This window comes from Rattus norvegicus, chromosome 14, assembly GCF_021556685.1.
Source record: "Rattus norvegicus strain SHRSP/BbbUtx chromosome 14, alternate assembly SHRSP_T2T, whole genome shotgun sequence".
NCBI classification, from domain to species: Eukaryota; Metazoa; Chordata; class Mammalia; order Rodentia; family Muridae; genus Rattus; species Rattus norvegicus.
In genome coordinates, this window is record NC_141547.1 from 88,485,772 (window position 1) to 88,509,949 (window position 24,178).

A 24,178-nucleotide genomic window follows, 5' to 3' on the forward strand; every position below is an offset into this window, starting at 1 on the left:
CATCCTCGCCAGCATCTGCTGTCACCTGAGTTTTTGATCTTAGCCATTCTCACTGGTGTGAGGTGAAATCTCAGGGTTGTTTTGATTTGCATTTCCCTTATGACTAAAGATGTTGAACATTTCTTTAGGTGTTTCTCAGCCATTCGGCATTCCTCAGCTGTGAATTCTTTGTTTACTCTGAACCCCATTTTTTAATAGGGTTATTTGTCTCCCTGCGGTCTAACTTCTTGAGTTCTTTGAATATTTTGGATATAAGGCCTCTATCTGTTGTAGGATTGGTAAAGATCTTTTCCCAATCTGTTGGTTGCCCTTTTGCCCTAACCACAGTGTCCTTTGCCTTACAGAAGCTTTGCAGTTTTATGAGATCCCATTTGTCGATTCTTGATCTTAGAGCATAAGCCATTGGTGTTTTGTTCAGGAAATATTTTCCAGTGCCCATGTGTTCCAAATGCTTCCCTAGTTTTTCTTCTATTAGTTTGAGTGTGTCTGGTTTGATGTGGAGGTCCTTGATCCACTTGGACTTAAGCTTTGTACAGGGTGATAAGCATGGATCGATCTGCATTCTTCTACATGTTGCCCTCCAGTTGAACCAGCACCATTTGCTGAAAATGCTATCTTTTTTCCATTGGATGGTTTTGGCTCCTTTGTCAAAAACCAAGTGACCATAGGTGTGTGGGTTCATTTCTGGGTCTTCAATTCTATTCCATTGGTCTATCTGACTGTCTCTGTACCAATACCATGCAGTTTTTATCACTATTGCTCTGTAATACTGCTTGAGTTCAGGGATAGTGATTCCCCCTGAAGTCCTTTTATTGTTGAGGATAGCTTTAGCTATCCTGGTTTTTTTGTTATTCCAGATGAATTTGCAAATTGTTCTGTCTAACTCTTTGAAGAATTGGATTGGTATTTTGATGGGGATTGCATTGAATCTGTAGATTGCTTTTGGTAAAATGGCCATTTTTACTATATTAATCCTGCCAATCCATGAGCATGGGAGATCTTTCCATCTTCTGAGGTCTTCTTCAATTTCCTTCTTCAGTGTCTTGAAGTTCTTATTGAACAGATCTTTTACTTGCTTGGTTAAAGTCACACCGAGGTACTTTATATTATTTGGGTCTATTATGAAGGGTGTCGTTTCCCTAATTTCTTTCTCGGCTTGTTTCTCTTTTGTGTAGAGGAAGGCTACTGATTTATTTGAGTTAATTTTATACCCAGCCACTTTGCTGAAGTTGTTTATCAGCTTTAGTAGTTCTCTGGTGGAACTTTTGGGATCACTTAAATATACTATCATATCATCTGCAAACAGAGATATTTTGACTTCTTCTTTTCCGATCTGTATCCCCTTGACCTCCTTTTGTTGTCTGATTGCTCTGGCTAGAACTTCAAGAACTATATTGAATAAGTAGGGAGAGAGTGGGCAGCCTTGTCTAGTCCCTGATTTTAGTGGGATTGCTTCAACTTTCTCTCCATTTAGTTTAATGTTAGCAACTGGTTTGCTGTATATGGCTTTTACTATGTTCAGGTATGGGCCTTGAATTCCTATTCTTTCCAGGACTTTTATCATGAAAGGGTGTTGAATTTTGTCAAATGCTTTCTCAGCGTCTAATGAAATGATCATGTGGTTTTGTTCTTTCAGTTTGTTTATATAATGGATCATGTTGATGGTTTTCCGTATATTAAACCATCTCTGCATGCCTGGGATGAAGCCTACTTGGTCATGGTGGATGATTGTTTTGATGTGCTCTTGGATTCAGTTTGCCAGAATTTTGTTGAGTATTTTTGCGTCGATATTCATAAGGGAAATTGGTCTGAAGTTCTCTTTCTTTGTTGTGTCTTTGTGTGGTTTAGGTATAAGAGTAAATGTGGCTTCGTAGAAGGTATTCGGTAGTGATCCATCTGTTTCAATTTTGTGGAATAGTTTGGATAATATTGGTATGAGGTCTTCTCTGAAGGTTTGGTAGAATTCTGCACTAAACCCATCTGGACCTGGGCTCTTTTTGGTTGGGAGACCTTTAATGACTGCTTCTATTTCCTTAGGAGTTATGGGGTTGTTTAACTGGTTTGTCTGTTCCTGATTTAACTTCGGTACCTGGTATCTGTCTAGGAAATTGTCCATTTCCTGAAGATTTTCAAGTTTTGTTGAATATAGGTTTTTATAGTAAGATCTGATGATTTTTTGAATTTCCTCTGAATCTGTTGTTATGTCTCCCTTTTCATTTCTGATTTTGTTAATTTGGACGCACTCTCTGTGTCCTCTCGTTAGTCTGGCTAAGGGTTTATCTATCTTGTTGATTTTCTCAAAGAACCAACTTTTGGTTCTGTTGATTCTTTCTATGGTCCTTTTTGTTTCTACTTGGTTGATTTCCGCTCTGAGTTTGATTATTTCCTGCCTTCTACTCCTCCTTGGTGTATTTGCTTCCTTTTGTTCTAGAGCTTTTAGGTGTGCTGTCAAGCTGCTGACATATGCTCTTTCCTGTTTCTTTCTGCAGGCACTCAGCGCTATGAGTTTTCCTCTTAGCACAGCTTTCATTGTGTCCCATAAGTTTGGGTATGTTGTACCTTCATTTTCATTAAATTCTAAAAAGTTTTTAATTTCTTTCTTTATTTCTTCCTTGACCAGGTTATCATTGAGTAGAGCATTGTTCAATTTCCAAGTATATGTGGGCATTCTTCCTTGATTGTTATTGAAGACCAGTTTTAGGCCATGGTGGTCCGATAGCACGCATGGGATTATTTCTATCTTTCTGTACCTGTTGAGGCCCGTTTTTTGACCAATTATATGGTCAATTTTGGAGAAAGTACCATGGGGAGCTGAGAAGAAGGTATATCCTTTCACTTTAGGATAGAATGTTCTATAAATATCCGTTAAGTCCATTTGGCTCATGACTTCTCTTAGTCTGTCTACATCTCTGTTCAATTTCTGTTTCCATGATCTGTCCATTGATGAGAGTGGGCTGTTGAAGTCTCCCACTATTCTTGTGTGAGGTGCAGTGTGTGTTTTGAGCTTTAGTAAGGTTTCTTTAACATATGTAGGTGCCCTTGTATTTGGGGCATAGATATTTAGGATTGAGAGTTCATCTTGGTGGATTTTTCCTTTGATGAATATGAAGTGTCCTTCCTTATATTTTTTGATGACTTTTAGTTAAAATTGATTTTATTTGATATTAGAATGGCTACTCCAGCTTGCTTCTTCTGACCATTTGCTTGGAAAATTGTTTTCCAGCCTTTCACTCTGAGGTAATGTCTGTCTTTGTCTCTGAGGTGTGTTTCCTGTAGGCAGCAGAATGCAGGGTCCTCTTTGCGTATCCAGTTTGTTAATCTATGTCTTTTTATTGGGGAGTTGAGGCCATTGATGTTGAGAGATATTAAGGAATAGTGATTATTGCTTCCCGTTATATTCATATTTGGATGTGAGGTTATGTTTGTGTGCTTTCATTCCCTTTGTTTTGTTGCCAAAACGATTAGTTTCTTGCTTCTTCTAGGTTATAGCTTGCCTCCTTATGTTGGGCTTTACCATTTATTATCTTTTGTAGTGCTGGATTTGTAGAAAAATATTGTGTAAATTTGGTTTTGTCATGGAATATCTTGGTTTCTCCATCTATGTTAATTGAGAGTTTTGCAGGATACAGTAACCTGGGCTGGCATTTGTGTTCTCTTAGGGTCTGTATGACATCAGTCCAGGATCTTCTGGCCTTCATAGTTTCTGGTGAGAAGTCTGATGTGATTCTGATAGGCTGCCTTTATATGTTACTTGACCTTTTTCCCTTACTGCTTTTAATATTCTTTCTTTATTTTGTGCGTTTGGTGTTTTGACTATTATGTGACGGGAGGTGTTTCTTTTCTGGTCCAATCTATTTGGAGTTCTGTAGTCTCAGCCTGCTTCTTACAGCATGTAGCACCACCTGACTACAGGTAGGACTGTCCACCATGGGCAAGGACCCAACCACAGCAATCAGCGGCTAAGAAAATGCACCACACCTGTGCCTAGAGGCCAGCCTTCAGGCTGAATTTTCTCAATTGTGGTTCCCTCTTCCCAGATGTCTATTGTGCCGTGTTGACAAAAATCAATCAAGCAGCGTATTAGGGGTACTATTTATCTATATCGTACTAGACTGAGAAATCTAACACTTAGAAGGGTATCCCCCTTACTCTCACTGAAATAGATCACTTTGACCAAATTTTAGTGGAATAACATGATCAAGTTTTTTGTCCAGTCTAGAATCAAAATGAACCAAGGCAGAGTAGTCAGCATCATCACGCTCTAGGCATTTCAAGGAAGTAGCCTCCAGGCAGAACAAGGTTCAGGAAAAAGAAAGAATGTTTGTGTGTGTGTGTGTGTGTGTGTGTGTGTGTGTGTGTGTGTGTGTGTGTGTGAGAGAGAGAGAGAGAGAGGGAGAGAGAGAGAGAGTGACAGAAAGAGATAGTGACAAAGAGAGAGAGAAAAGAGTAAGGCAAACAGAGAGGCCATGCTGACTGTGCCCCAGCTCCACATGCCTTGGTAGTGTAACTATGTTGAACTTTTCACATAGTGAGACAGTAGCTGTTGCTGACAGAGAAGGTAGGCTTGGTCCTATTACTGTTTTAGTGGTTTGAAAGATGAATACTCTTCCCGAAAGCTGTGGACTGGTGACTATGACAACTTTCCCAGAAGTCTGGGGTACCAGGGAGCCAGGTAGAACAGGGCAGTGGCTGAAAAGCAGGTGAAAGGAGAAGGACCAAGGTGCATACAAAAAGATAGCCATAAGTACCTAAAACTCTCTTGTTGCCCAAGTTGGCAGAGGGGCAAGGCCCTAGGCTCTACCTCTGTCTTCTCTGTGCTTGCAGTGCATAAGGGGGTTGAGGACAGCAAGCACTGTCACATGCCTCCTGTGCTTAGGGCCAGTTCTGCAGCCCTCAGAGGCCTGAGGAAGTAGAAGAGACAGAATTCTCAGTGTTTCCATGCATGGTTTATGTACAAAGAGAGAGATAAAACCACAAGAAAATAGAGATAGCAAGAGGACACAATCCAATTCTTATTTCTAGTGTGTGTGAGAATCAATCAATTAATTGTGCTAATCAATTAATTAATTGAATAAATTAATCAATTAATAAATAATTAAGTTAAATAATAATTAATTAATAAATTAATAATTTAATCAATTAATTGATTAAAAGTGCTAGAGCTAATAAGATGAGTGGTCACAGGTACGCTAAATTCAGGAGCCCTGTAAAGCCAGTGGGATAAGTGGTCATAGATATGCACAATTCAGGAGCCATGCTTCACAACAGCAGTAGATACAGAGCTGAGAGTGACAAGTTTCACTCTGCAAGCCTCAAGATGAAGCACCTCACTTTGATTCTGATATACATACATCACATAAGGTAAAAAATGTATGTGAACATCATTCAGAGTTGAATAAGTGAGAAAAAAGGCTGTATTGTTGTGTTATTGTGTCATTTTTACAGGAATGCTAATTTTCTACAAATAAATGTACATATTTTTCTAATTTCAAATTCTGTGGCTTTTAATAAGAGCATTATGTTAATATAATTAGTGAAATGTACATAAATCATTTAATTAAGAGGTTCCCAAAGTAGCAGTTTGTTTTTAATTGACAAAATGTTTCTAAAGGATATTTAGAAAAAAACATATAAATTAATGACAAACATCAAAATTGTTAAATAAAAATGGGGAATGGCAGAAGGTGATAGTTATGCAAAACCTCTCTGTGCATTGCCGGGGATTAAAGTGGTGCAGTACTTATATAAATTAGACTGACAGTTTAGGGAGCAGAGAGATGACTCAGTGGTGCATGTCTGCTTACAGAAGGTTCAAGTTCTCAGCACACATGTTGGGCAGCTCACAACCAGCTGTGACTCCAGCTCCTGATATCTGATGCCTTTTCTTGTTTTGTGTGTGCACACACATGCACATGCGTGTAGGCATGCACACACACACACACACACACAGACAGACAGACAGACAAAGGCAGAAACAGACACACAAAGAAAGACAGAGAATTGTGTGCACATGCACTCTTACATGCACATGTGCACAGACACTGACACACATGCACATATACCATTATAAATAAAATGAACTCCTTTTAAAACATGAGATGGAGCAGTTGGGGTAGGGGAGTACAGTTCAGTGGTCAAGTTCTCATTAATGTGATCAAGACCCTGGATTCCCTCCTCAGCCCTATGGGTGGTGGGGTGGAAGTTAAATAGACAAGAGTAAAGACAAGAACCTCCGGTAACCCACCCAAGTGTATACAGTTTGCTCTGTTTAATTATTAAGTTTATTATGGAGAAAAATATTAAATAATGACCCACAAGTTTATTAGAATGAGTAGTATTAAATTACGGAAGGGAATTGGCATATAGATCAGTGGCAAAGAGCTTACCTAACGTGTAGCAAAACACTGGATTTGATTTCCTGAACTACAAGAAAAACAAAGAACAAAAAACAGAACAAACAAAAAACAACAAATCACACTAAAAATAATGAACTAATACTAATGCATTTTAGAATTTTAGAAATAAGATTTTTAGAAACAAAAGTTTATAAATAAGAGAGGCCTTTCTTAAAAGGACATCAAACACATACAAAACAAAATCATTAAAAAAATCAATAGAGGTTAGTATATTAGGCTTTAAATAAATATTTTAAACCATTCAAATAAAATTATTTGGTAATTTACAAGTTTATAAAATTTCAGAGTTGTATAAAAGTTAAATTTCTAAAGCTAAAATTTAAAATGATAGATCTCAACAGAAATGCCATCTAACGATCAATAAATAACTTCTTAGAAAACAGAAAAATATTTGAACACCTTTAAGTCGAGCAGTTAAGAGGCAGAAGAAGGAAGATCTTCATGAGTTCAGGGCCAACCTAATCTACATAGTGAATTTAAGGATAACCAGGACTATGTAGAGAGACCCTGAATCAATCAATCAATAAAGCAACCAATCAACCAATCAGTCAATTAATGTTACTAAGAGGCACAATCTTACAGCAAAGTCTCTGAATATTATATTTAGTTTAAATAATATATTTATATATATATAAATTTATATATTATATATAATTATTATTTATATATATAAAAATATAACTTGTATATATAGTGTGTGTATGTATGTATATGCAAATGCATATGTATATGTGCATATATAAGTACATAATAGTGAAAAAGGAGGGCATGAATTTGAAGGAGAGTGGGGAGGAGTAAATGGGAGGAGAGTTTAGATGGAGGAAGGGGAATGAAGAAATGTTGTAATTTTGTTATAGTCTCAAAGCAAATAATAAAATTTAAAAAAAACCCCACCAAAATGTATCTTTGACTACACAAAGGTTTAATGTCACACAAAGCTTTTGGCTATGAATATATAGAATGTGGCCTTTTCCTCCTCTGAGAGGCAAATGTGATAAAAATGATGACATTCAGTGTAGGGATATATAAGCTGAAAGGAGAACATGGTGACAATGCCAGATTGTAGTAACTACCCAAATGGACTGTATGGTGCTTTTGAAATGTCAAATGGTTTAGTAAATGAAAAACAGACCAAAGTGTCTGGGGAGGGGCATGCAACTACCCATCATGGATCATGATATACTCTGGGAGTTCATTAGTGTGATGTTAGGTAGTAGAAAATTTCTGAGTAGACAATGCAATGTTGTCAGCTGCAGGGACAATATTACAGAGTGCCTCTGAAGGACTTATTCATCTCACATAACTGAAACTTTGTGTTGGTTTGATCAATACCTGTTGATTCCCTCCCCCAAAGACCTGTGGGCAAGTACTGTCTCCTGGAGCCTTTTGTGCCTAATTTGAATTTCCCATACATATGGTCTCATGTAACATTGTCTTTCTGTGATGGAGTTTCCTGGATATAATGTCACCCTCTGGCTTCATTCCTCTTGTTCTCAATGACAGGATATGTTTTTCAAGGCTGAATAATATTCTGATATATATATATATTCATTTGATATATGATATCAAAGAATTCCATATTCCTTTATTTATTATAAAAGGAGAGTTACATTGATTTCATGTCTTGGTCATTTGAACAGTGAAGTCACCACCAGAGGCATGCATATATTTTTTCAACAAAACTGATTTTAGTCACTTTTTATAGATACACATAAGTAGAGTTGGGGGATAATACAGTGGTTCTGCTTAGTTTCTTAAGTCTCTGTTTGGTAATCTATTGTGATACAGAAATTCATAATTTTACATTAATATCAAAGGGCTTTCTTTATCTATACCCTCGCTAATAGTTTCCTCTTTTTCTTTTAGTAATGGCCATCTGAATGAGTTGAGATGATAATGTGATTTTAATTTGTCTTTTGCTGATTTATAATATTGAATACCTTACATATTAGTGTGTCTTTTTAGAAGAAATGTCTGTTCGGGTCACCTGGCCTTTAAAAGAATTGGGTCCCTTGCTTTCTGCTTATCCAGCTGTAGGAGTTCCTTACATATTTTGAGATGTGTGGTTTACAAACATTTTCTCCCTTTCTTTTTTTGTTGATAACTTGCTTTGCGGAACAGAAAGATTTTTACTTTGATCTAATACTTAAATAGGAAGATTCTTTAAAAGGATGATGGGCCAGGGAAGTGGCTCATGGCTAACGTTGCCTTCTTGCTCAGTCTGGCAGGAGGAGTTTGACCTCCAGGACCTACATGGCAGAAGAATCTCACAAGTGGTTTTCTGACCACCACATGTGTGCCACAGCACAAAACATACACACAATAAATGAATAAATGTAATTTAAGATAGTTTGTAAAGGAGAGAATGATGTTCTCTTTAGCGACCTGTAGTCTTAGTTAGGGTTTTAGTGCTGTGGATAGACACCATGACCAAGGCAACGGTTAAAAAGGACAACATTTAATTGGGGCTGGCTTACAGGTTCAGAGGTTCAGTCTAGTATCATCAAGGTAGGAACAGGGCAGCATATAGGCAGGCATGGTACAGGAGGGGCTGAGAGTTCTACATCTTCATTTGAAGGCTCCTAGAAGAAGATTGGCTTTCAGGCAGCTAGGATGAGGTTCTTAAAGTCCATGTGCACAATGATAGACTTCCTTCAACAAGGCCACACCTCCAAATAGTGCTACTCCCTGGGCCAAGCGTATACAAACCATTATACTGGGATTTTAGTATGAATTCCTCTAGAAATGAGGCTTCTAATCGCATTCCTAGATCTGAAGATGCCTTTTCTGAGTCTGGAGTATGTGCTCAGCCCTCCACTCATGTCTTCAAGAAGGGTGACAGAACCCTAGTATTCTCTGGAGTGGCCACTCTTTCTTCCTTTCACGTATCATCCCTGTCCATTCTTACTCTCTGGACTTGCTTTTCATTTGTAAAGATGCATGTGTGGCCTGGCCTTGCAGATGAATGGGAGCCCTCAGTTTTGGACCTTGGGTATCATAGTATAAGATTTTCATGTTCCTAAATTGTTTCACCTCTGGAAGGTCTAGGCTACATTGATTACCACCCAGGAACACAGGGTGGTGAAAACCTTTACAAAACAGCAGTTCTCATAAGGCGTAACCTGAGATCAAGGTAGGGATCAGATAGGCTTTCTAGGAGATCTGGACAATGAGACTTGAGTTTCACAGGAGATGCTGAAATGATCTTTTGGGGAAGAGGAAGGAAATAGAAATGATTCTACCAGAAGAGATTTCTTGGGACAGTAGGAATCACTCTCTACCAATCCCCAAAAGAATGAAGGCAATGTCTGCAATGGGTATTTGTACATTTCTAGTCATATAATGCTATTCACAGGAGCCCAGTGATAGAAGCAGCGTACGAATCCAACAGCAAATGAATGACCCTAGAGACTGTGGTGTGTTCACTGAATCGTTATTTAGCCAGAGCAAGGAAGGCAATTCTGATGCCTGCACAGGCTTTGGATGAAATGAACCATTGAAATAAACAAGATTCTCCTTGGGGCTGATAGATAAGGACAGAGTACTTCCAGGAGCCATGGGGGTGAGGATCTGAAGACAGGTTTGACAAAGTCAAAACTATGGTGTGAACATGAAGTGTGAAGTTAAAGGTCATGTATACTTTATTGCAATTTAAAAAGTTCCAGCCTTAAGGTAGGTGGTTGATGTTGCAACAGTGTCCACACATGACTCCCTTGAGAAGAAAGGGAAAATGTGGCTGAGTTTATGGAGGGGTCTACCAGGCTTGGAAAAAGATTAGTACTGGTGGGGAAGTGCCAGGAGAAATTGGCATTGAATCAGGAGAAGATGACACTTTGGTAACTTCAGAGAGTAATTTCTCCCCTAAAATCTAAACAGGGTCAGCTTGGAGCTCAGAAGCATCTTTCTTATGGATGGACAGATTGAAATTCCAAAGCTGGTTTGCTTTTGGAATTTCCCTGCTGTGCTGTGCTGTGCTGGGCTTCTTTTTTTTTTTAAATCAACTTTTGCTCTCCATTTCCTGAGGTTCCTCATTCAACTACTTCCTACCAGATTAACAGTGAGGTATCAGTCCTCACCTCCACACACAGCCCATCCTGAAGCTTTGACCCCTGATATATAGAAGCTTTGAGACATTCATAATCTGCTCTTATCTTACCACACCAAACAAGACAGTCATCTGCTTTCTACGTCTCTCTTCAACATGCCAAAGCACCTGTTCTGGAGAATGTCTCAATCTTTTCTTTTGTGGGGCTGTACAGGTGTTCTGTGACCTTGGATGGGTCATGAGTCCCAGTTAGACTGGACTCTCCTCCCTTCAAAGCAAAGCTAAGAGAGCATGGGTAAGCCACCCTTGATTGACAAGGTCCTAGGGAATTCAAGCTGTGGACTCTTTGCAGTTGTATTACCAAGTTCACCCTTTAGCTAGGTATAAAGGAACATGGTCATTTACTTCAGAGCAGAATCACAGTACCAAAATCTTTAGAGCACAATATTGAAAAATAAAAGACACTGAGAAGAAAAAAAAGGCAAGAGTGATTTTTTTCTCTATATATCACGAAATTGCTAATTTATCAACTTCAAAAATTAGAAGAAAAGTTAGAGCTGGCAGCTCATATATCTTTGAAGTACACAGGGCACTTGTTTTCAACTTTGACAAATTCTGCCAATAATAACTAGAGGAAAATTGTTAGGAATGTTGACAAGCTTTAGATCTTTAAATGGCCATGGGTATACTTTCTAGGCATTCTCAAACCTAGTAGCTTCTTTTCAAGATACATGTTTTTTCTTACCTCCTCTCCTATCTTGAAATGAAATAAACATACAAGGAAGCCTAGCTGTATAAGTAAATAAAGAATAAGGTAGTACTTTAACTGCCACATGAAGGAGGAGTGGCACGTGATTTTTAGTAAATGACAGTGGGCAGAAGAAAATGGCCCCTTTGCCTTGGAAGTCCATCTCAGGACAGTGGCTTCAGGCAGGGTCCAGAGTCTTAGACGCATTGAAAATTTATTTCTTTTTTTTTTAATTAACTTGAGTATTTCTTATATACATTTCGAGTGTTATTCCCTTTCCCGGTATCCGGGCAAACATCCCCCTCCCCCCTCCCCTTCCTTATGGGTGTTCCCCTCCCAACCCTCCCCCCATTGCCGCCCTCCCCCCAACAGTCTAGTTCATTGGGGGTTCAGTCTTAGCAGGACCCAGGGCTTCCCCTTCCACTGGTGCTCGTACTTGGATATTAATTGCTACCTATGAGGTCAGAGTCCAGGGTCAGTCCATGTATAGTTTTTAGGTAGTGGCTTAGTCCCTGGAAGCTCTGGTTGCTTGGCATTGTTGTACATATGGGGTCTCGAGCCCCTTCAAGCTCTTCCAGTTCTTTCTCTGATTCCTTCAACGGGGGTCTTATTCTCAGTTCAGTGGTTTGCTGCTGGCATACGCCTCTGTATTTGCTGTATTCTGGCTGTGTCTCTCAGGAGCGATCTACATCCGGCTCCTGTCGGTCTGCACTTCTTTGCTTCATCCATCTTGTCTAATTGGGTGGCTGTATATGTATGGGCCACATGTGGGGCAGGCTCTGAATGGGTGTTCCTTCAGTCTCTGTTTTAATCTTTGCCTCTCTCTTCCCTGCCAAGGGTATTCTTGTTCCCCTTTTAAAGAAGGAGTGAAGCATTCACATTTTGATCATCCGTCTTGAGGTTCATTTGTTCTAGGCATCTAGGGTAATTCAAGCATTTGGGCTAATAGCCACTTATCAATGAGTGCATACCATGTATGTCTTTCTGTGATTGGGTTAGCTCACTCAGGATGATGTTTTCCAGTTCCAACCATTTGCCTACGAATTTCATAAAGTCGTTGTTTTTGATAGCTGAGTAATATTCCATTGTGTAGATGTACCACATTTTCTGTATCCATTCCTCTGTTGAAGGGCATCTGGGTTCTTTCCATTTTCTGGCTATTATAAATAAGGCTGCAATGAACATAGTGGAGCACGTGTCTTTTTTATATGTTGGGGCATCTTTTGGGTATATGCCCAAGAGAGGTATAGCTGGATCCTCAGGCAGTTCAATGTCCAATTTTCTGAGGATCCTCCAGACTGATTTCCAGAATGGTTGTACCAGTTTGCAATCCCACCAACAATGGAGGAGTGTTCCTCTTTCTCCACATCCTCGCCAGCATCTGTTGTCCCCTGAGTTTTTGATCTTAGCCAATCTCACTGGTGTGAGGTGAAATCTCAGGGTTGTTTTGATTTGCATTTCCCTTATGACTAAAGATGTTGAACATTTCTTTAGGTGTTTCTCAGCCATTCGGCATTCCTCAGCTGTGAATTCTTTGTTTAGCTCTGAACCCCATTTCTTAATAGGGTTATTTGTTTCCCTGCGGTCTAACTTCTTGAGTTCTTTGTATATTTTGGATATAAGGCCTCTATCTGTTGTAGGATTGGTAAAGATCTTTTCCCAATCTGTTGGTTGCCGTTTTGTCCTAACCACAGTGTCCTTTGCCTTACAGAAGCTTTGCAGTTTTATGAGACCCCATTTGTCGATTCTTGATCTTAGAGCGTAAGCCATTGGTGTTTTGTTTAGGAAATTTTTTCCAGTGCCCATGTGTTCCAGATGCTTCCCTAGTTTTTCTTCTATTAGTTTGAGTGTATCTGGTTTGATGTGGAGGTCCTTGATCCACTTGGACTTAAGCTTTGTACAGGGTGATAAGCATGGATCGATCTGCATTCTTCTACATGTTGCCCTCCAGTTGAACCAGCACCATTTGCTGAAAATGCTATCTTTTTTCCATTGGATGGTTTTGGCTCCTTTGTCAAAAATCAAGTGACCATAGGTGTGTGGGTTCATTTCTGGGTCTTCAATTCTATTCCATTGGTCTATCTGACTGTCTCTGTACCAATACCATGCAGTTTTTATCACTATTGCTCTGTAATACTGCTTGAGTTCAGGGATAGTGATTCCCCCTGAAGTCCTTTTATTGTTGAGGATAGTTTTAGCTATCCTGGGTTTTTTGTTATTCCAGATGAATTTGCAAATTGTTCTGTCTAACTCTTTGAAGAATTGGATTGGTATTTTGATGGGGATTGCATTGAATCTATAGATCGCTTTTGGTAAAATGGCCATTTTTACTATATTGATCCTGCCAATCCATGAGCATGGGGGATCTTTCCATCTTCTAAGGTCTTCTTCAATTTCTTTCTTCAGTGTCTTGAAGTTCTTATTGAACAGATCTTTTACTTGCTTGGTTAAAGTCACACCGAGGTACTTTATATTATTTGGGTCTATTATGAAGGGTGTCGTTTCCCTAATTTCTTTCTCGGCTTGTTTCTCTTTTGTGTAGAGGAAGGCTACTGATTTATTTGAGTTAATTTTATACCCAGCCACTTTGCTGAAGTTGTTTATCAGCTTTAGTAGTTCTCTGGTGGAACTTTTGGGATCACTTAAATATACTATCATATCATCTGCAAATAGTGATATTTTGACTTCTTCTTTTCTGATCTGTATCCCCTTGACCTCCTTTTGTTGTCTGATTGCTCTGGCTAGAACTTCAAGAACTATATTGAATAAGTAGGGAGAGAGTGGGCAGCCTTGTCTAGTCCCTGACTTTAGTGGGATTGCTTCAAGTTTTTCTCCATTTAGTTTAATGTTAGCAACTTGTTTGCTGTATATGGCTTTTACTATGTTTAGGTATGGGCCTTGAATTCTAGGGGTTAGCATAGAGGATGGGTTGGGTTAGACACAGAAGCAGTGATGAGAAATTGTAGAGACACTTAAGTGGGGAGCTATCGTGGACAGCAAATGAGTAAGAATCATAGGGAAAGTTTTGTATCAGTTGCTTCAATGCATGGGTTTTTTTTTTTTAATGCATGGGTTTTTTAAAACTTTCTTTTTGAAGGTAGTGCGTATGGTTTTGTTTAGGTGATGCTTTTAAAGCAACGATTTTCCCTCATGGTATATTGTCCCTTCCCAAGAATCCCTGGGTTTGGCTAATTGGAGAAGTAAAAAAAAATCAGCATCCAAGTCCTCTTACCTCCCTGATTTGCCAAAGGAACCACGTGGAATCTGGTTAAATGTGAATAGATGAGTCCAAATAAATTCCATACTCAATTTCTCTATGTCCTGACTCCAACAGATCTATTTTGGTCAAATGGAAGCAGGAAAATGCTGCTCCCCAGTTTTTTTCCTCAAGTGCCAAGCAGCAAACACTAAAGTAACCCCACTAGGCAGTGAGCTCCATTCCGTTTGAAGTCCTTTCCCACCCTCAGAGGAGCCATCTTTTAACTGAACCCCAACTGGGGTGAATCCATTTGCCCATGGGACCAGGTGGCAGCAGAAGTTTGCCATCATCTCTGGCACCCTCTTATTGGTGTTTATTTGATTGACTTTGTGCCACTCCCTCAGTTTGCCTCCACGACCTTGGAGAAAAGCCTAATATTCCTTCAGTGGAGTGAAGAGGGATGATTAGCATTCTCCACTGTGGGTCTAGCACTCTGCCTGCCACAAGGTCCACTGGTGTGTTTAAATGAGAAATGTTCCCCATAGGCTCATGTATGTAGCGCAGCTTGTCCCCAGTAGGGGGTGCTGTTTGGGAAGATTATGGAACCTTTAGGAAGTGGAGCCTTGCTGGGGCAGCTTTGGAGGTTTATAGCTTGCAGAGGAAGAGAACTTCCTGTTCTCTTTCTCTGCTTACTGTGTGCAGGCAAAATGTGATTTCTCTGATTCCTGATGTCTACGATGACCTTACCGTCTTGCTACTATGCCTCCCCTCCACCACGCACTCCATCTCTTCTAAAACTGAAAGCTAAAACAAATCCTTTTCTCCTATCTTGGCTTTGAGATATTATCATAGCACCAGCATAGCAATTAAGACTCTCGTGCTAACAGTGATGGGACATCGGTGGATGTGAACATTGCACACTCAGAGCCTGTCATTGCCCTGGTTCCCCCAAATATCAGAAAACTGGAGATAGCCTTTCACCTCAGTCTAATGAAATTATACAGAGCAACCATTTCTAAACATACTTGCCATTTCTTGTTGGTTCTGCCCTTGGAAAGCATGCTCAGGTGCATGCTTAAACTTTGATCTCACTTCCTCTGTGTCCTGACCATCCCTGTTCTCCCTCTGTAGCCCTAGATGGTATACTGCACTGACTTCTCTGGAAATTGATAACAGACAGATATTATTTTTTTAAAGATTTATTTATTCATTTTTATGTATGCGAGTGCACTGTTGCTGTCTTCAGACACTCCAGAAGATCCCATTATAGATGGTAGTGAACCACCATGTGGTTGCTGGGAATTGAACTCAGGACCTCTGGAAGAACAGTCAGTGCTCTTAACTGCTGAGACATCTTTCCAGCCAAAAATACCATTTTAATGACAATTTCTCACTATATGGTGATAATGTATACAATGTATACTACCACCATCACCACCACTACCACCACCGCCACCGCCACTGCCACCGCCACCACCACTACTACTACTACTACTAAAATATACCCCAAATAGTTTCAACATATTTGAAATTACTATTTGAAAGTGTTGTGTGTGCAGAAAGTTCTCTGTATATGGACTTTTTCTCTTTATGTCCCTTTCTGTCTGTCTTTCTGTCTGTCTATCACACGTACCACTATACATAAGCATACACATAATCAAGCTGCAAAGACATGCTTTCACTTTATTTTCTTTGCTACATAACAATCCATAGTTCTGATGCAAACACTTCTTTTTTTTCTTTCTCTCTCTCTTTTCTAATTGGGTATTTCTTATTTACATTACAACTGTTATTCCCTTTCCTGGTTTCCTGTCCATAAGCCCCCTAACCCCTCCCCCTCCTCTTCTACAAGGGTATTCCCCTCCCCATCCACCCCTCCTTAGCACCCTCCTTACAATCCCCTACATTGGGAGTCCAACCTTGGTAGGACCAAGGGCTTCTCCTTCCGTTGTTGCACAGCAAGTCCATCCTTTGCTACATATGCAGCTGGAGCCATGGGTCAGTGAATGTGTAGTCTTTGGGTAGTGGTTTAGTCCCTGGAAGCTATGGCTGGTTGGCATTGTTCTTCTTATGGGGTTGCAAGCCCCTTCAGCTCTTTCAATCCTTTGTTTGCTGCTATCATCTGCCTCTGTACTTGACATGTTTTGGGTGTGTCTCTCAGGAGAGACCTATATCTGGTTCCTGTCAGCATGTACTTCTTAGCTTCATCCATCTTATCTAGTTTTGATGGCTGTATATATATTGGCCACATGTGGATTTTTTGTTCCCCTTTATAAGAAGAAGTGAAGCATTCACGTTTGGGTCATCCTTTTTCTTGAGTTTCATGTGGTCGGTGGATTGCATCTTGGGTAATTCGAGCTTTTGGGCTAATATTCACTTATCAGTGAGTGCATACCATGTGTGTTTTTCTGTGATTCAGTTACCTCACGCAGGATGCTATTTTCCAGTTCCATCCATTTGCCTATGAATTTCACAAAGTCATTGTTTTCGATAGCTGAGTAGTATTCCATTGTGTAGATGTACCACATTTTCTGTATCTATTCCTCTGTTGAAGGGCATCTGGGTTCTTTCCAGATTCTGGCAATTATTAATAAGGCTACTATGAACATAGTAGAACATGTGTCTTTGTTGTATGTTGGAGCATCTTTTGGGTATATGCCCAAGAGAGGTATAGATTTCCAGAATGGTTGTACCAGTCTGCAATCCCACTAACAATGGAGGAGTGTTCCTCTTTCTCCGCATCCTCACCAGTGTCTGCTGTCACCTGAGTTTTTTACCTTAGCCATTGTGACTGGTGTGAGGTGGAATCTCAGGGTTGTTTTGATTTGTATTTCTCTGATGACTAAGGATGTTGAACATTTCTTTAAGTGCTCCTTAGCCATTTCATATTCCTCAGTTGTGAATTCTTAGTTTAACTCTGTAACCCATTCTTAATAGGATTATTTGGCTCTCTGGAGTCTATCTTCTTCAGTACTTTGTATATTTTGGATATTAGCCCTCTATTGGATATAGGATTGGTAAAGATCTTTTCCCAATCTGTTGGTTACTGTTTCGTCCTAAGACGTCCCTTGTCTTACAGAAACTTTGCAGTTTTATGAGGTCCCATTTGTCCATACTTGATCTTAGAGAAAAGCCATTGGTGTTCTGTTCAGGAAAATTTCCCCAGTACCCTTGTGTTCGAGACTCTTCCTTATTTTTTCTTCTATTAGTTTGAATATATCTGGTTTGATGTGGAGGCCCTTGATCCACTTGGACTTATGCTTTGTATAGGGTGATAAGAATGGATCTGTCTGCATTCTTCTACATGTTGACCTCCAGTTGAATCAGCGCCATTTGTGGAAAATGCTATCTTTTTTTTTCATCGGATGGTTTTAGCTCCTTTACAGGCATCAGAAAACACCCCAGATTGCAGGTCCTCATATCAGAGGCTAAGTTCTCTGAGAGTTCATGAATGGTATCTGTCCTCTCTCAGAGTTTTCATTTTATAAGCTCTTGTTTATATTTTCCCAGTTACATTTGACTCTGCTCCATCTGTCTGATTTCATTAACATCTCCTTTGCAGTGAGAAGGGAAGTTATTCCAATGGTTATGGGCACATGATACTAATTAGCTTCCCCTCTTCCATAACCCAATGGATGGTGCACCTGAAGTATTTCTCTTAGCATATACCACACATTATTGTGCACAGTAACCCTTGGCAGTGTGAACATACTTCTAGTGTGTGCATGCAAATTCAGATTTCTACAAGAAAGCAAATCACAGACCTAAGCAGAGAGGCGGTCACCCTCACATGGATCAGAGGTATCGATTCTCTAAGAGGATTTCTCTGCAGATTAAGCCTGTGATGACTTAGAGAGTCAACCCTTAAGATTCAATTCATCCTTTGTTCTAACTGAACATCCTCTCATATTTTTGTCCCTTCTTTCTGTTCCCAAGCCAGTATTCTAGTTCAGGTCTCATTATTCCTGTTCAGGACTGTTTGGTCATGTAATTCCTTCCTATGTCTCCCCCTTTGCCCCCAATCTACCCTCTGCCATCTGCCCTCATGTGGACCTCAGTTACAGTTCTTACAAACAGTCTAGATGGACCCAATCCTCTCATATTGAGTTTCCTCTGACTTCTGCTACAGGAAAAGGCCTCCATGCCCTGAATCTCTCAGATGACCTTGACTTGCCATGATGTTTACTCATATCTTACTTTCTGTTTCAATCTTACTAGTGTGGGAAGCAGAGTCTGATATTGATGTAAAATAAGAGGGCCTAGCTAAATTCAAATTTCACATAACTGCAAACATTTGGGTGATATAATAAAACATGAAGTGTGCTGTTTGTCTGAAACTCAAATCCAGCTGGGCATCTGGATTCTATGTTTGCCAACTCTAGCCACCTTCCCTTGCCCCTCTCTGCCTTTGCTTTCTCAGACCTTTCCTTCTGCCTACGGGCCTGTATCTGTTCTGTATCTATGGAGAACTTGCCATTGCAGTGCTCACTCATGCCTAGGTTTTCTCTGTGGTGCTTTTCATATTCACTCATACAGAAGTCATTTGGAAGTGAATCCGGGTCTGATCCATTAGTGCGCCCTTGAACCAGCAGAAGGAGATTTCATGGATATGGCAGACATCTCTTATACAGAGAGATGAAACTGGGCAAGGGCTAAACAAGTAACAGGATGCTATGGACTCAGGCCCCTTCAGGTCTCTTGCATTGAGCTGCACCCTCATTTGCTCTGTTCCCTGGGGAGAGTCTCAAGTCCCTCCTTTTCCTCCCCAGGAAGCATGCATTCTCAGCAGTGACATCCATGAGCTAGCCATGCAAGGAGGAGACTATTAAAGACTGCAGCATTGCAAGTTTGCATGCTTGTATGTATTGAGTGTATTCTTGGGTATCCTACACACATGTGTATACATCGTAACCCCCTCTTTGAGAGCCATTGCATGAAAATGTCTTCATAACGTGTACTTTAAGTAGATTTGAGCTTTAGTTTGCTTTATAGCTTTCTTTTCGATGGCCCCTCCCTCCCCCCCGTGTGAGGATGTTCTGTCACTTCTTTGGCACAGGCAGGTCCCAGCTGGGTTCACCTGTAAAGTGCATGGAGGAGCTGTTCTCCCTGTTGATTTGGAAAAAATGTGAGCTGTAATTTATCACACAGACCTATTATGATTGTAAACTCTTTGGAACATTCTTACATTTTTTTTGAAGGAGCAGAAAAAATATTCATTTGTCATGAGCATCATCAACCAGAAATAGTAATATCATTTCCATTCCTTTCCTGATACCTTTCTGCACATCGCTGGGTTCATATTACATCAACACATTTTCCTCTGTTTGAAAAAAAGAATGTCATCTTTAAAAATATGAATGGCTACTCAACATCTCATTAAATGAAAGTAAGAGTTTTCTAATTTCTTTTACTTTGAAAATCTAACTTCTGTTCTTTCCTTTTATAAACTAAAGACTGGCAACTGCTTACACTCAGAAGATGTCTTCAACTCAGTTTTGGTGTTTCCATCTAGAACTTTAATCACTACTTCAAAATCTAGAGGTGCTTTAATTATCTGAACCCTGCTACTGACTTGTTCCATTCCCATTGTCCCCAGTGATGGCTGAACACGTGGACTTAGAGAGCCCCTCAATAGGACATTGCCACTTCACAAGATGGGAGATTAGAGGCAGCATCTGGCAAATGTGGCATAATTTCCCATTGTATTTGTTTGCTTGTCGTCTCTCTTTGTTTCCACAAATGCACCGTTCATGCTTTTGTGTGAAGAGGCTTATTAAATAATTTGCAATTAAGCTGGGACTCAAAGATGAGGTGACCTTTCTTTTTTGATTGACTCAAGGGAAAGGACATCCCAAGGTCTTCTAGCTGGTACACTTTCCTGATACATCTGTGTTGTAGTTTTGAATCGACAGGTCAGGGGAGAACAGAAACCAGCTTCTGTGTAACTTCCAGAACTATCACTCTGTTGCTGGGCGAGCCCCTTTATCCCTTTTTCTACTGGGCATGAAAAGGATGCAACTGTCTAGCCTGCTGGTGGTACCGGGACTTGTGAATAAAGGTTAATGTCCTCGGACAGTTCCTGGGGTAGAAAGAAACAGTGTGACACTGTAGTGGCACACATTTCTTGTCTAGAAGACTCTTCCTCCGCAGGGATAAGGGGGGAGATACATGGCTTTACACAGTGCCACAGACCAGGGGTTTTTACCAACAAAGGGTGTCTCAGAGTACTGAAGGTTACAAGTCTGAGAATAAGGGTATCAGGGTGCTTGTTTCTCTGGGCATGACTTGTAGGTGTTTGCCCTCTCCTTGAGATCTCTCATGATCTTCTTTCCTAGACTCTTCTTAAAAATGAAACAGAAATACTTATCTGCAGATAGCAGGATAAACCTTAGAATGCAGTCAGGAACTATGCTAGTCTAGCAAAGTGGCAGGAGTAGATGATTTTTGAAGGTCTATGCCTAATTAGTCCCTGGATGGTGGCTAGGTTTCCAGAAACAGGCATGCCTTCTCTCTTCTTGAGTGGCGTCAAGCCCAACTAGACAGCTGGTGGTTCTTACTGACATGGACATGGGAGTGCCACTTAGTGCATGTTTATGCATACCTTGCCATGCTGGTGGTTGTTTCGACTCAGAGGCGTTACATCTGAATAGGTAGGAGTGTTTAGTTGCTCTCTTCCCTTGGCAATTTGCACTGTACTTCCTGGAACCATGACTGCTAGACTACAGGAAGAAGCTTTATATTTGTTTGTTTATCTTCTGCTAGATCATTCTTGAATCATCTAATGATTGGAGTTTTTGTTAGTCTGTTTCTTGTGGGGACCATTATAAGCCCAAGTGCCTTGACATCTTTTAATATATGTGTGTGTGTGTGTGTGTGTGTGTGTGTGTGTGTGTATGTATATGTATGTATATATAGTGTGTGTATGCATATAAATATATAATAAATATTAAATATATCATATATGTACCATGTATAATATTACATAAATAAATGACTCTTTAAGGCTTTATCAAGCAACCTGAGCGTCATCTGTCCCTTCTTCCTCCTTCTCTATTGACCCCCTTCCTCCACCCAATTGGAGTCGCCTCCCTACTGTTTCACTTTCCACTTTATGTCACTTGTATCCTGCTATTTTCCTTCAGAAGGCCTCACACTTGTCCCTTTGTTCTTTTCTGGTTTTTGCGGTTACTCAGGTTATAAACTCACATCTGAGGATTTGGAACAACACATGGGCAAGAACATGAGGCATCTGGTGTTTCGAGTCTTTGTACCTCACTCAATGTGATCTTTTCTAGCTCTATCCGTTCACCCCAAAATTTTATGATTGATTTCACTTTTTATAGCTAAATAGTACTCTATCGTGTGTCTATACACTATTTTCATTATCCACTTATGTCTTAAAGGACATTTAGGTTGATCCCAATTACTATTGTGAGTGAGCACTGCTAGGCGAGTATACCCACAGGAAAGTGAAACTACCTCCCCTCATCAAAGAAGCCTCTCTTTAAAGCAAAGAAAGATCACCATGGAAGATTACAACTGGGCAAAATGGAGAGAAGAAGATATCCTGGGAGCCCAACCTCCACAGATACATCTACGTCACAGCTTTTGTGTCTGTGAAGCATGAAACATCACAGAAGTGGGTTGGAATTACCAGGACGTCTGCTGTGAAGCACCTTGTTCTAGAAATGGTTGCATTGACAGACCTGAAACAGTAACAATACCAATGGGCATATTAACCAGTAAGAGGGATCGCCCACAATGCCTGCTAGGAGAATTAACCTCATCAAGGGATGGACATCCTTATTGGTTATCTTATTGGTCCAATGAAACTACACGCACACAAACAACAAATAGGAAATCAACAGATTGTGTGTGTGTGTGTGTGTGTGTGTGTGTGTGTGTGTCTGTATTTACACATATCTATCTCTACCCCTCTCTATCTGTACCTATATTCTATTTATATGTTACTACATGTAACAGTAGTCAAAGATAAACGAGCTATCAGCTTGAGGGATGGGCTGAGAGAGGCTTGAGGCAGGATAGCTGAGAGAGGCTGGAAGGAGGAAAGAGAAGGTATTCTAATTGTACTTTAAGTGACAACATAAAAACTTTAAAAAATATACAAAGTCTATGCAATGGTGTTTTTCTATTATTTTCTTTTAAAGACATTTATTGAATTTCTTCTATTGAGGGAACAACAACGACAAAAAGGGACTCTCCTGTTGACTTTTTTTTTTGCATACTTGCTTTAAAGACGGCCTTTCTAAAAATACTCAGTCCTGAAGTGTTAGGGATTAGTATTTCAACAAAAGAATTTGGGGACAGAAGTAAACACAAAGGCAGAAACCAGCACTAGCCCTTGCTATCACCCCAAGCACTCTTAAACACACTGGCTCGAGTATGTAAGCGTTATATTTCTTCTTTTGGATGGTCAAAGTACTGAAGCCTCTTCCCTTGGGCCTTTTCCATTCCAGTCACTGGTAGAGTTTAGGCCTTTAGGTAAGTTCTCTGCGTCCCACTGTGGCTAGAATGTGTGTGTGTTACAGGAGATTCGGGCGTGCTAATAATTGAGGCCCTTTCATTCCTTTCTGCATGAAATGAGTGGAAAGTGAATGTTTAGTGGACTGAGGTGGATCTGGACAATGTGTTTGAAGAAGGTGGATATGTTTCATATGGATATACTAGCGTTACAAATTATCCTTCTTTGTACACATTCTTGGTGAATGTTTTTCTCAGGCACTGACTTCAGAGTCATGCACTTGTTCTCTAGTAGCCACTGGAAGCACCAAGGCTGGTCAAAGGAGAACATTAGTATCCCAGGGGTCAGTGGGAGTAGAAAGCAGCTTTCATGTGTGAGTGGCAAGCATTTATTCGTTTATGTAGTACACCTCAAGGTCACTTGAGAGAAGTAGATTTGAGGCTAGCTAGCAGATAGCTGTAACTTGAACAAAGGAGTAATATTTAGCGTCAACCTCAACGGGAGATGCTATCCCATAATATGACTGGCTTATCTATGTGGTGTGTATTGAAATTTATTAGCAGGAAATGACATTTCATATGGATTAGTTAAGGTAATCTACTCTAGAATTTTCATGTGCATGGTAAAAAAATGATTATTCTGATTTTAGCTGTATCTTATTTTCTTAGGAACTTTTGGTTTAGGGAAACCATGGTATTTCCCCTTCACTGCATCCTATTGGAAAAGTATATGTGGTCTGATGGAAAGGAGGCGGTGCTCTCTGAGTTCTGGTCTGTTCTTCTTCAATGAGGACTTTGGCAACAAAGGTGAGTTATGAGAAGCTCTACTGGATACATCTTTCTCTGGTTAGTTTTGAGTTTTTCTTTGATGTGAGTCTTTTATTTCATACAAATTCCAAGGCTCCCACATTTGAGTTGTTCTGGGCTCTTCAATGAGCACAGGCCTAAAATGCAGTGCCCTAGTAGTGTCTACATAGGTCCTGGAACCTGGGGATGGTCCCATCACCTGTTATTTTCAATCTCTCTCTCTCTCTCTCTCTCTATATATATATATATATATATATATATATATATATATATATATATACACATATATATATATATATATTGCCTGTATTTATGCATACATTATAGCTTGTTAAAATAAAAAAATGAACAAGTGTAAGAAAACTGAAAGGAAAGGCAAGCAACTGCACCAGGTATAACATAATTGTTTTTCTCAAAATAATTTTACATGTTGTAACTTCTGTGATACTTGTGTGAATAAGAACATTACTTCCTCTTAAAAC

At 39.9% G+C, this 24,178-nt stretch overlaps 1 protein-coding gene across 1 annotated transcript in view; it reads left to right on the forward strand.

Moving 5' to 3' along the window:
• The window catches only part of Abca13 (ATP binding cassette subfamily A member 13), a 484,842-nt gene that overhangs the window by 197,994 nt on the left and 262,670 nt on the right, over positions 1-24,178 (forward strand). The window contains exon 36 of the mRNA XM_087584614.1: positions 23,559-23,696. Coding sequence (XP_087440740.1) covers positions 23,559-23,696 — 138 coding nt within the window. The remainder of the gene's footprint in view (positions 1-23,558; positions 23,697-24,178) is intronic.